Source organism: Cherax quadricarinatus, chromosome 70 (genome assembly GCF_038502225.1).
Source record: "Cherax quadricarinatus isolate ZL_2023a chromosome 70, ASM3850222v1, whole genome shotgun sequence".
NCBI classification, from domain to species: domain Eukaryota; kingdom Metazoa; phylum Arthropoda; class Malacostraca; order Decapoda; family Parastacidae; genus Cherax; species Cherax quadricarinatus.
Genome location: NC_091361.1, coordinates 22122263 through 22134355, shown reverse-complemented (window position 1 = coordinate 22134355; position 12093 = coordinate 22122263). Strand labels below are relative to the sequence as shown.

The 12093-nt window shown below is 39.8% G+C and overlaps 1 protein-coding gene across 1 annotated transcript; it reads right to left on the bottom strand.

The window, feature by feature from the left end:
- Positions 1 to 1952: 1952 nt before the first annotated feature.
- LOC128700844 (zinc metalloproteinase nas-4) lies at positions 1953 to 11382 on the bottom strand. Its single transcript, XM_070099961.1, has 6 exons — positions 11305 to 11382; positions 10563 to 10755; positions 10250 to 10367; positions 9700 to 9890; positions 9435 to 9568; positions 1953 to 2256 (listed from the first exon to the last, which is right to left on the bottom strand). Exons 1-6 carry the CDS (start codon positions 11380 to 11382, stop codon positions 2176 to 2178), a joined length of 795 nt encoding a protein of 264 aa, XP_069956062.1. The 3' UTR covers positions 1953 to 2175.
- Between the last annotated feature and the right edge of the window lie 711 nt (positions 11383 to 12093).

The window sequence follows — 12093 nt, the reverse complement described above, 5'->3', positions numbered from 1 at the left end:
GCTCCAGATAGACGGAGAGGTGGGGTACACCACCAAGTGTTGGACACAATACATACAACCGAGGAAGAAGTGAAGAGGCTGCTGAGCGAGTTAGACACCTCAAAGACGAGTTCAACCCCACCAAGTGCAAAGTCATGAAAATTGAGGAAGGGCAAAGAAGACCACAGACGGAGTACAGTCTAGGGGGCCAGAGCCTACAAACCTCACTCAAGGAAAAGGATCTTGGTGTGAGTATAACACCAGGCACATCTCTTGAAGCGCACATCAACCAAATAACTGCTGCAGCATACAGGCGCCTAGCAAACCTAAGAACAGCATTCCGACATCTAAATAAGGGGTCATTCAGGACCCTGTACACCGTGTACGTTAGGCCCATATTGGAGTATGCAGCGCCAGTTTGGAACCCTCACCTAGCTAAGCAAGTAAGGAAACTAGAGAAAGTGCAAAGGTTTGCAACAAGACTAGTCCCGTAGCTAAGGAGTATGTCCTACGAGGAGAGGTTAAGGGAAATCGACCTGACGACACTGGAAGACAGGAGAGTTAGGGGGGATATGATAACGATATATAAAATACTGAGAGGTATAGACAAGGTGGACAGAGACAGGATGTTCCAGAGATGGGACATAGGAACGAGGGGTCACAGTTGGAAGCTGAAGACTCAGATGAATCACAGGGACGTTAGGAAGTATTTCTTCAGCCACAGAGTTGCCAGGAAGTGGAATAGCCTGGGTAGTGATGTAGTGGAGGCAGAATCCATACATAGCTTAAAGAAGAGGTATGATAAAGCTCACGGAGCGGGTAGAGTGACCAGGTAGCGGCCAGGTGAAGAGGCGGGGCCAGAAGCTGTGACTCAACCCCAGCAACCACAACTAGGTGAGCACACACACACACGCACAACCACAACTAGGTGAGTACACAAACACACACAACAGGCCTAGTGTCTAATCGACATGTGCCTAGGACAAAATGGTAACTAACTAATGAGAACATAAGTGGTCGATGATCAGGTAATCCTACGAGGGGATCTGGACAGGTTGTAAGCCTCGTCCAACAAATGGCTCCTAGAGTTTAACTCCAGCAAGTGCAAAATTATGAAGATCGGGGAAGAACAAAAAAGACCGCAGACGGAGTACAGCCTAAGGGGTTAAACGCTGCAAAACTCCCTAAAGGAAAAGGATCTTGGGATGAGCATCATATCAAGCACATCTCCTAAGACACACATCAACCAAATAACTGCTGCACCATACAGGTGCCTGGCAAACCTGTCAACAGAGTTTCAACATCTAAGTAAGTAGCCATTCACAACACTGTACGTCAGGCCCATATTGAAGTCTGCAGAACAAGTATGGAACCCACACCTGGCCAAGTATATCGCGAAACTGGAGAAAGTGCAGAGGGTTGCAACAAGATTCGTCCTGGTGCTAAGCTGTGTGTCATTGGAGAAGAGGTTAAGGAAACTCAGTCCGATGACATTGAAGCACAGAAGGACTAGGGAGGATATGATAATGTACAGAATACTGAGAGGAATTGATAAGATTAATAGGATTAATAAGATTAATAGCTGGAATTTGAAAACTCAGATGGATTAATAAGATTAATAGCTGGAATTTGAAAACTCAGAGTAGTCAGTAAGTAGAACGATATTGAAAATGAAGTGGTAGAGGCAGGATCCATACATAGCTTTAAAAAGAGGTACGATAAGGCTGTCGAAGCCAGGGAAGAGTGAACCCAGAGACCAGCGAAGAAGCAGGGCCAGGAGCTGAGATTCGACACTGCAACCACATGTAGGCGACTACACACACATACACACACACACACACACACACACACACACAATAATAATAATAATAATAATAATAATAATAATAATAATAATAATAATAATAATAAAATAATAATAGTTTTAACTTCACGCTTTAGTATAATTTGCTACTTAGGATATAAAATACACATTATTTACTATTCTAGTTTTATGAGTGCTCATAACTTTTTGACATCGTAAATCCACTGCGGATATTATATTCCTCATGCCTCCACATTAGTGACATTGCGAGCAGCAGAGTGAGTTGGGTCCTCAGCTCTCTGTTCCGTGCTGCTGCTGCTGCTGCTGCTGCTGCCTCACACAGCTGCACAAGGATGCCTCACTCCAGCTTCTCATCAGCCTCCACCTCACACTCAACACTTGTACATATTCATAAGTTTTCTGACGTCGACTTCGCTTAGATGTTCTCGCTGGCCGATGACTGCGTCGGGATCCTGAGATTGGATTTGTGTTAGTGGAGAGAACAACATGAAATGGGAAGTGGATGATGTGATCGTGGGCTGTATTCTAATATTCACATGTTACCTACTGTTTTGTAACAATACTGTAACCTTCAGTCTTCCAAAAGCCAGAATATTCATACCTACACACAAGCTTGATAAACGAGGAGACATGGTCACAAAATGCCAGATAATTAGACGTAGTGACAAGGAAAGCAATTGGAGGTTATATAACATGAGACGGAACATTAGGAAAAAAATCAGTAACAAGAAGCTCAAGTGATTGAGAGCATTAAGATTTTGTCACTGTGAGGTTAGGGAGGAAGTAGAGTGAATTAGGGCAAGTGGCAGTGGTGTAAGTGGTAGAAGTGGTAGAAGTAGTGGAAGCTAACTCCATACATGAATTCATATAAAGATATAATTAATCTTAATAGGGTCTTGAGTCAACAAGCAACTGTGTATAACTTGGTAAGTATGACAATTTTCCGCGCTATTTAAGAAGTGTTCGCCATATCGTATAACCTCAGCTTGAAGGCCTTAGTGCCCATAAGAGGCACAGTAGATATGCTTCAAAACTCTCAGGAGGCAGCGGATCTATAGCTCAACCCTTCCAGAGGAAGCCAAATACCTATAATTTGACACCATTAGAAGACCCAGGAACAGTTCATCTGCGCCCTCACTAGGGAAGGAACTGAAACTTAGTCAACAGTTAAACTCGAAATATTTACACAGTAATACACTCAGTTCATCACGGTGCAGCATGTATGTACAGTAACACACTCAAGAAGCCTACGACCTGTATCTTAATGCACTCAAGAAGCCTATGACCTGTATCTTAATGCACTCAAGAAGCCTACAACCTGTACCTTAACACACTCAAGAAGCCTACGACCTGTATCTTAACACACTCAAGAAGCCTATGACCTGTGTGGCATGCAAAGAGTACGTAACCTTTATTCGGCACATGTACACACCCTCATTTACAGGCTATCTCCCCCAACCAGCGAACCAGGTGACTGAGGGTTGACGATGGGGCCCCATCGTTCAACCAGTACCCAGGTTCCAGCCAATGAGAAGATGGTTTTGGCAATAGCAGAGGTTATGTGGGTACCACTCTCCTGTCTGCCCTTGTCATTCCCACTCTAGAGCTGGTTGAAGCATGGTTTGCTCTCTAGTGGCTTCTATTCTGCCTTGATTACCGTGGAGTGCACTAATACCTATTGCTGTACATAGTGTATATACTTCATTTCTAAATTGGTGAAGGATAATATAAGTCAAAAGTTTTCTGCTGTGTTTATTTTGCTCCCTTTACACCCAGGATAACAGGCCATTTAGACTCCTGGGTTGTAATAACCTGTATCTTAATACACTAAAGAAGCCTGCAACCTGTATCTTAATGCACTCAAGACTCCTACAACCTGTATCTTAATGCACTACAGAAGCCTACAACTTGTATCTAAATACACTCAAGAAGCCTATGACCTGTATCTTAAAACCCTTTAAGGGGCAGGTCCGAGCACACTCGGACCTGAATGCATGGTTTTTGTGCATGTCCTTCTACTCCCCCTCCCCATGCATCTGGGTTCTCATTCTCTATTTCTGACCAATCAGAAGCCTTCCCTGAGTCGCTCCAGCTAAGTGGGGATGTCTTCTCCCTGCATTCCATTGATCAAGAGAGCAAAATGTAAACACTTCTAGCTTGGCGTCGCTCTGACACGTTTTTTTCGTCGAGTGCTCCTCATATACTCTTGCACTTCACCCTCTACAATGTCGGTAAGTACTGATTTGTATGTCTACTGCATAATTGAATAGTTTAGCTATATTTTGATATATACATAGTCATTGTGAAGCATAATAAGAGTGCACCATGTAAATGAAAAAAGTGCAACAAAACAAGTCCGAGCACACTCTGACCTGCCACTTTAGGTGTTATTTTCAACTTTCAGTATATAAATATTTCCATAAAATTTTGTAGCGTATATATGAATTCAGTAGTGGTCTGGGTGTGTACAGAATGTTTTTATTGTCCTTCCAGACCAATCAGAAATTGTTCTATGGTGAGTCCTCCAAGGATAAGTCGAAATTTGTCTGTGTTTGGGACGAAAGTGACTCAGATCAAGACCCAGATGACCTGCAATTGGTGGACAGTGATGATGAATACTTGCCACCAGATGCAGAGGTGTCAACAGATGAGGAAAGGAAGCTAGGCCACCATCCAAAAAGCAGAAATTGAACAAGAAGAAGAAGAAAGGTATTATGGTGGAGGAGTACCCTGATGAAGATCTTCATGATGATCATGTCACATCCTCATTTTCCTGTGCCACATGCTAAGTAAATCTATGCATCAAGAAGGTTAGAAATTGCTTCATAAAGTTTCATTGCAAAAATTAGTGACGTAGAATAATTGTTCTTTCTCAGGAAACTCAGGAACATTTCATTTGAAAGTTGTATCCCATTGTAATGTGTCATTGTTGATAACTAGTTCCTATTTCTATCTTTTAATGCTTACAAAATGTTTTGAAACAGGTTCCATTTATGTTTTTTCTATTGTCTACTTGTATAATAAATTTAAAAAATAGTTTTTTTTTAACATTTGCAACCTTGCAACATTTTAAATTGTTCTACCTCTAAGTTCAAGAAGCCTACAACCTGTGTCTTAACACTCAAGACTCCTCCGACCTGTATCTTAACACCCTCAAGAAGCCTATGACTTGTATCTTAACACACTGAAGAAGCCTATGACCTGTACCCTAACACTCAAGAAGCTATCGACCTGTAGCTTAACACACTCAGGAGGCCTACGACCTGCATCTTAACACACTCAAGAAGACTACGAAATGTCTTAACACGCTAAAGAAGCCTACGACCTGTACCTTAACACACTCAAGAAGCCTACGACTTGTACCTTAACACACTCAAGAAGCCTACGACCTGTAACTTAACACACTCAGGAAGCCTTTAACATACTCAGGAAGCCTACGACCTGTATCTTAATACACTCAAGAAGCCTATGACTTGTGTCGTAGGCTCTTAGGAAGTCAAAACAGCCAAGAAACACAATACACTGTACATGTCTGACGTGCTAACACACCCTGATACACATTTAATATTCAATACAATTATAATGAATTGATAGAATTCCAGACACTATGGAAGAACAAAAAAATATTCATTAGTAATAGAGTGCATATAATTTTTATTTTGTGGTCAGGAGAATATTACGAATTTGTCAAACTTCAAAACGCCATGAAAATTTTATTTTTTTCCCCTCAAGGGAGATTCCTTGACGGTGCTGAGGGGCTCTTGATCTAGGGAACTGGATCTGTGCTCCGGTTCCCTGAATTGAGCCGGAATACCTTCCATCCCCCCCCCCCACATGCGCTTTATAATCCTACGGGTCTAGCGCTCCCTCATGATCATAATAAAATAATAATAATTCATTTTTTTTTATCTTACCACAGTTATATTCCATTTTAAAATACTTGCGAGCCTGTAAGATCTTTTTTTTTATTATTTAGAGAAAACTGAGCTACGGGACACAGGAAGCTGAGGAGTTAAAACTTAACATAGCAAATTGTTAGTAACAACAAGACTTGGAACTTTAACATAGATCAGTAGTGAAGTTGGAAGCAGATCCCAAGAAACACTTATAAGTTTTCCTGCAGAACCAATATTTCAGTTCCTTCATAGAAACTGGCAAATCGGGCAACTACATGTCTCAAAACCCATCTGAACCTTACACTAAATATGATGGTTTGAAGCCTATCGGATGAAGTATTCTCCAGTCATAGCAAGGAAACCAGTGTCCCTGTTTGCTTTGTGAAATTAGCAAATTGGGACTTACACAGCTTAGTAATAATGAATCTTTTTCTATAAGCAAAAAAAAAAAAAAAGTTTGAAGCCTATCAGAGGAGGTATTCTCTTGTTTTTGAAAAGAGAATTTTAGGTGTGATATACCGTCCCCCAAATTTAGATAGGGACCAAGGGAGACTACTATGGGAGGAAATTGTTAGGGCCACAAGGCACGATAATGTAGTAATTCTAGGAGACTTTAACTTTAGTCATATTGATTGGAATTTCTTGACTGGGAATTTAGAATCATACGATTTCTTAGAAGTAGTTCAGGATTGTTTTTTGAAGCAGTTTGTGACAGAACCTACAAGGGGAAATAACCTGCTTGACTTAGTTCTGGCAAACAATGAATCCCTTGTTAATAATTTAGAAGTTTCAGAGGAACTGGGTGCTAGCGACCACAAATCAATTACATTTAGAATTGAATGGAAGTATGATAGTAGGGATAATTCAGTAACAGTCCCAGATTTTCGCTTAGCAGATTACGATGGGCTTAGAGAACACTTATCATCTGTTGACTGGGGTAACGAAGAGAGCTATCAATATGACAGTTTTCTGAACACAATACATGCTGCTCAAAGAACGTTTATCCCTTATAAGGAAATTAGATCAAATAGAAATGACCCAAAATGGATGAATAATAGGCTGAAATATCTACTAGGGCATAAGAAAGGAATTTATAGGCGTATCAAAAGAGGCGAGGGTCACCTTATGAATCAGTATATTGACATTAAGAGGGACATTAAAAAGGGGATAAGAAAAGCTAAAAGGGACTATGAAATTAAAGTTGCTAGGGATTCTAAAACTAACCCAAAAAGTTTTTTCCAGGTATATAGAACAAAAGTCAGAGATAAGATAGGTCCCCTTAAAAATAACTATGGGCATCTTACTGACAAAGAGAATGAAATGTGCTCGATTTTAAATAATTATTTTCTCTCGGTTTTTACACAGGAAGACACTAATAATATTCCGGTAATTAATTTTTATAGTGGAACAGAAGAAGATAAATTATGTAACATCACAGTCACTAGTGAAATGGTTGTGAAGCAGATAGACCGACTGAAGCAAAATAAGTCACCGGGTCCTGATGAGGTGTTTTCAAGGGTTCTTAAGGAATGCAAAATGGAAGTCTGTGAACCATTAACTAATATTTTTAATTTATCTCTTCAAACAGGTGTAGTGTCTGATATGTGGAAGATGGCTAATGTAATTCCTATTTTTAAAACAGGGGACAAGTCGTTACCGTCAAATTACCGCCCAATAAGCCTCACCTCAATTGTAGGCAAGTTGCTAGAGTCAATTATAGCTGAGATTATAAGAAGCCATCTCGATAAGCATAGCTTGATTAATGATACTCAGCATGGATTCACAAGAGGCCGGTCTTGTCTAACTAATTTATTAACTTTCTTCAGTAAAGCTTTTGAGGCTGTTGACCACGATAAAGAATTTGATATTGTTTACTTAGATTTTAGTAAGGCATTTGATAGAGTTCCGCACCAAAGACTGTTGAAGAAAGTAGCAGCTCATGGCATTGGGGGAAGGGTGCTCTCGTGGATCAAATCATGGCTCACAGACAGGAAGCAGAGAGTGTCCATAAATGGGGTTAAATCCGAGTGGGGATCAGTAACAAGTGGCGTTCCACAGGGATCAGTCTTGGGCCCGTTGTTGTTTATAATATATATCAATGATCTTGATGAAGGAATTACTAGTGATATGGGCAAATTCGCCGATGACACGAAGATAGGTAGGATAATTGATTCAAACGTAGATGTTAGGGAACTTCAGGAGGATTTAGACAAACTCTACTCTTGGTCAGAAAAGTGGCAGATGCAGTTCAATGTAGATAAATGCAAGGTTCTGAAGCTCGGGAGTGTCCATAACCCTAGCACTTATAAGTTAAATAATGTAGAACTTAGCCATACAGATTGCGAAAAGGACTTGGGGGTCATGGTAAGCAGCAACCTTAAACCAAGACAGCAATGCCTAAGCATACGAAATAAGGCAAATAGATTACTGGGATTTATATCAAGAAGTGTAAGCAACAGAAGTCCAGAGGTCATACTGCAGCTTTATACATCATTAGTAAGGCCTCACCTAGATTATGCAGCTCAATTCTGGTCTCCATATTACAGAATGGACATAAATTCGTTAGAAAACATTCAGCGTAGGATGACTAAATTAATACATAGCATTAGAAATCTTCCTTATGAAGAAAGATTGAAGACTCTTAAGTTACATTCACTTGTTAGACGAAGAATGAGGGGAGACCTGATTGAAGTGTATAAGTGGAAGATAGGTATTAATAAAGGGGATATTAACAAGGTCTTGAGGATATCTCTCCAAGAGAGAACCCGCAGTAATGGATTTAAATTAGATAAGTTTAGATTTAGAAAGGACATAGGAAAGTATTGGTTTGGAAATAGGGTAGTAGATGAGTGGAACAGTCTACCTAGTTGGGTTATTGAGGCTAGGACTTTGGGTAGTTTCAAATTTAGGTTGGATAAGTACATGAGTGGGAAGGGTTGGATTTGAGTGGGACTTGCACATCAGAGCTTATTTCTTGGGTAGCATTGAAAATTGGATTGGTCAAATTTTTGTTAGTGGGATGAATTGTAAAGGACCTGCCTAGTATGGGCCAACAGGCCTGCTGCAGTGTTCCTCCTTTCTTATGTTCTTATGTTCTTATGTAAAATAAAATTTTAACTGTGCTGGACAAATGGTAAACACTGACGTCGGTCATAAAGGTGTAAATAACATCAAGTAACTTCTTAAAGGAATTTGGTAATCTCACACTTAAGACAGAAACGAAACTGTAACGTAATTTATAGAAAGCAAATTAAATTTGAAAGACAAAAATGCAAATGGTAACGAACAGTGGAATAATCACTGTTGTGAAACTGATGATTGTTGGAGTGAGCTGCTGTTGTAAGGAGAATATTGCTTGTTATAGTTCTTAATGAGGGTCGTTTGTGTTATTAATACAACATGTAACAAGCAAGGCAAGAATGTTACTGTATATGAATTATATTTAATGAAGATGTTCAGTTTGGTTACCTAGGTTGTTTGCCTCTAATCAGTCAGAATATAGGCTATGAGATAATTCACTGTCGATATTACCTGTCATATTATTAACACTAAACTGGACATCCCAGAGCTGTGCTAGTGATGCAGGATCTTCGTCACCTTTACAGAGATTATGTTTTTAATTCCACGATTCGTTCATATACAAGTAGGAGAATCCTTCTGACTCGAGTGATTGTTAACCAGTGACTTATTCTTCCATAATTTCACAATGAAACAACTATACCAGTCAACCTTACCAAAGTTACGATCGTCTTTTCATTATTAGCAGAGAAAGCGTAGGCGGAATAATGCATCACAGAGCCATAGTCATAATCCTCTCCAAAGCCGCTAATCACATCAGCGGAGTACTTGTTGAAGTTATGTTCGTAACCTGAGAGTACGAAAGATGGTACATTTATTTAGATACTGAAACTTCCCACAGAAAACATTGCTATCGATGGCAATTTTAAGTAATTTCAAGTTACACAATTAAAAGAGAAACAAAAGTATGGTACAACATACCACTCTCGATATTCTCCCACATAATAGTGACATAGTCATCTCTGTCAGTGCGAGACTGTTCATGGTGGAAGCCGAGGGCGTGGTACATCTCGTGCTGTACTGAGCCGTACGACGCCAAGCACCAGTCTGGGTAGTTGATCTGCTGACTGCCACCTACTTTCCCAACATAGCTGTGACACCCATCTTCATTGCTTTAAGAAAAAGAAAATATGGTATAATAATTTCATTTATCCTTCAACACAGCTGAATTTGCAGGCTAAGACTTGTTATCCTAATTCAGCTCGTATTAGTGAATGACCTAACCTAAAGAACATTAATGTACCCAGGTAACTGTTTACTGCTAAGTGAACAGGGGCAGTTCGAGTACCGACTGGGTCACTTTGCTTGTAAGATGAGATATACTAGGTCAACAATAGGATATTTCTTAAATTAATTTATGTTCTTCATGCTCATGATCGCTAGGGCCATGATGCACAGAAAATTTATCCTGTCTGGTTCTCCAAGTTTTGATAACTGGCCTTCATTGGTATACGAACAGGAGTTAACTTACTCATGAGTAAACAATATATAGTCATCTTCTGTCGTTCTCTCAACGAAGGTGATGCAGTCACTTGTCAGCACTGCGTACTCGTCCATAGCTTTCTGGACTACCGCCCTTAAATCATCAGCTGCTCAGCCATGCAGTGTCGCATCATTTATGTCAAGGATAAAGTTTTAAGTTGAGACATACACTGCTGTTGACATCTCTAATAGGCTGATTTTTCAAAGAGATCAGTGTTCAGTAAATTATTCTGAACCTATTTAAATTAAACATAAACAAAAATCCGAACAAGAAAATCGAATTCACGGATGGCGGTGCTCACCGAAAAGGCTGTCAAATTCGTAAGTGACGACTCCATCGACCCATCGGTACTTTTCGTCAATGAGTCCATTCCTGAGGATTTCTGGCACCGGCCCCTTGATATCTCCCTCAAAATAGTCTCCCAATTCATCCGGGTTGATAAGTGAAGCGGGTGTCCACTCCTTTCCCGTCTCTGAGAAGTAATCACAAACAGTCTTTACATTTTAAAAACTTACAAGTTAGTTAAATAGCTTTATTACGTATCCCACAGAGATACATAACAGGTTCAGGGACTGGATCCCAAGGTACTGTTAGCCAAACAAGCTACATTGGTAATGATGCTATAAAGACAACCGTCAATTGTTGAGAAACTTGCTCTTTTGTTACAGAATAAGGACAGAAAATATAAGTTATCGTACCTCAGAGATATAACACAGACCTTATCGTCAACATTAAAATTAGAAGGCTACTTATAGTCTTAAGAGTCACACTCTCCTATTACTTGATCACTTGTTGCCAGCTGGTGTTGGTCTCTATGTGACCCACAGCTGGTGATGGCTTCTATGTGACCCACAACTATTGATTGTTTCTATGTGACCTACAACTGTTGATGGTTTCTGTGACCCACAACTGTTGATGGTTTCTTTGTGACCCACAACTGTTGATGATGCTTAGTGACTCACAACTGGTGATGGTGTTCAGCGACCCACAACTGGTGATGGCTTCTATGTGACTCACAACTGGTGATGGTGCTTAGTATCCACAATTGGTGACGGCGACTTTAACGTGCCTAACGTCAACTGTGGCACTTTATCAAAGAACCAGGAGGCCGCCAGACTCATCAGTATCACAGAACAACTTTCTAGCACAAACTCTCACTTCATTTACCCGGAGCAACATTATTTTGGATCTCGTCTCAGGCTACACCTTATAAGATTATGCAAGGTAGAAGAGAAACTAGAACACAAAAAATCACAGCATTCAATTCAAAATAAACACAGATTTGAAGATCCAGAATAACACTACGATGATTCCAAACTATATAAAAAGTCCCTTTGATAAGATGCGTTAAGATTTCAGTAATGTTAATTGCATCGAACTGCTAAATACAGATAATGTAGAGGAAATGTTTAGCAAATTAAAACAAATGTTCTAAGTATCGAGATGGATAACATACCAAGAAAAATAAAACGTGACAAAGATGATGAGATGACGAGACAACTGGTTAAAACCATAGGTAAGAAAAAAAATGATGTAACTAAGAAATTTAAATTGACTAGTAACTTTGACGACCATATTAACTACACGAGGTTACAGATAGAAAACAAGAAACGGATCAGAAGTGGTAAACGAGAATTTAAAAGATGAAATGTAGAGAACATCAAAGGTGATCCAAAACAGTTCTTCAGATACGTCAGGGGGAAGAAAGGGCAAAAACAACAAGCACTAAGTAGCGAAAACGGTAGATAAACAAACAATAACAAGGGTACGGCGTCTAAACTCAACTCAGATCTCGGGTGTTTATTTACAGCTAAACACGACACCAACTTCCC

Excerpts from the sequence above, each read along its gene's own strand:
- LOC128700844 (XM_070099961.1), bottom strand. The coding sequence starts at position 11,382 with ATGAGTCTGGCGGCCTCCTGGTTCTTTGATAAAGTGCCACAGTTGACG. Across the intron at positions 10,756-11,304 it reads TAAAGTCGCCGTCACCAATT|ACTGTTTGTGATTACTTCTC; the intron begins GTGGATACTAAG and ends TAAAATGTAAAG. Across the intron at positions 9,569-9,699 it reads GTGGGAGAATATCGAGAGTG|GTTACGAACATAACTTCAAC; the intron begins GTATGTTGTACC and ends TCGTACTCTCAG.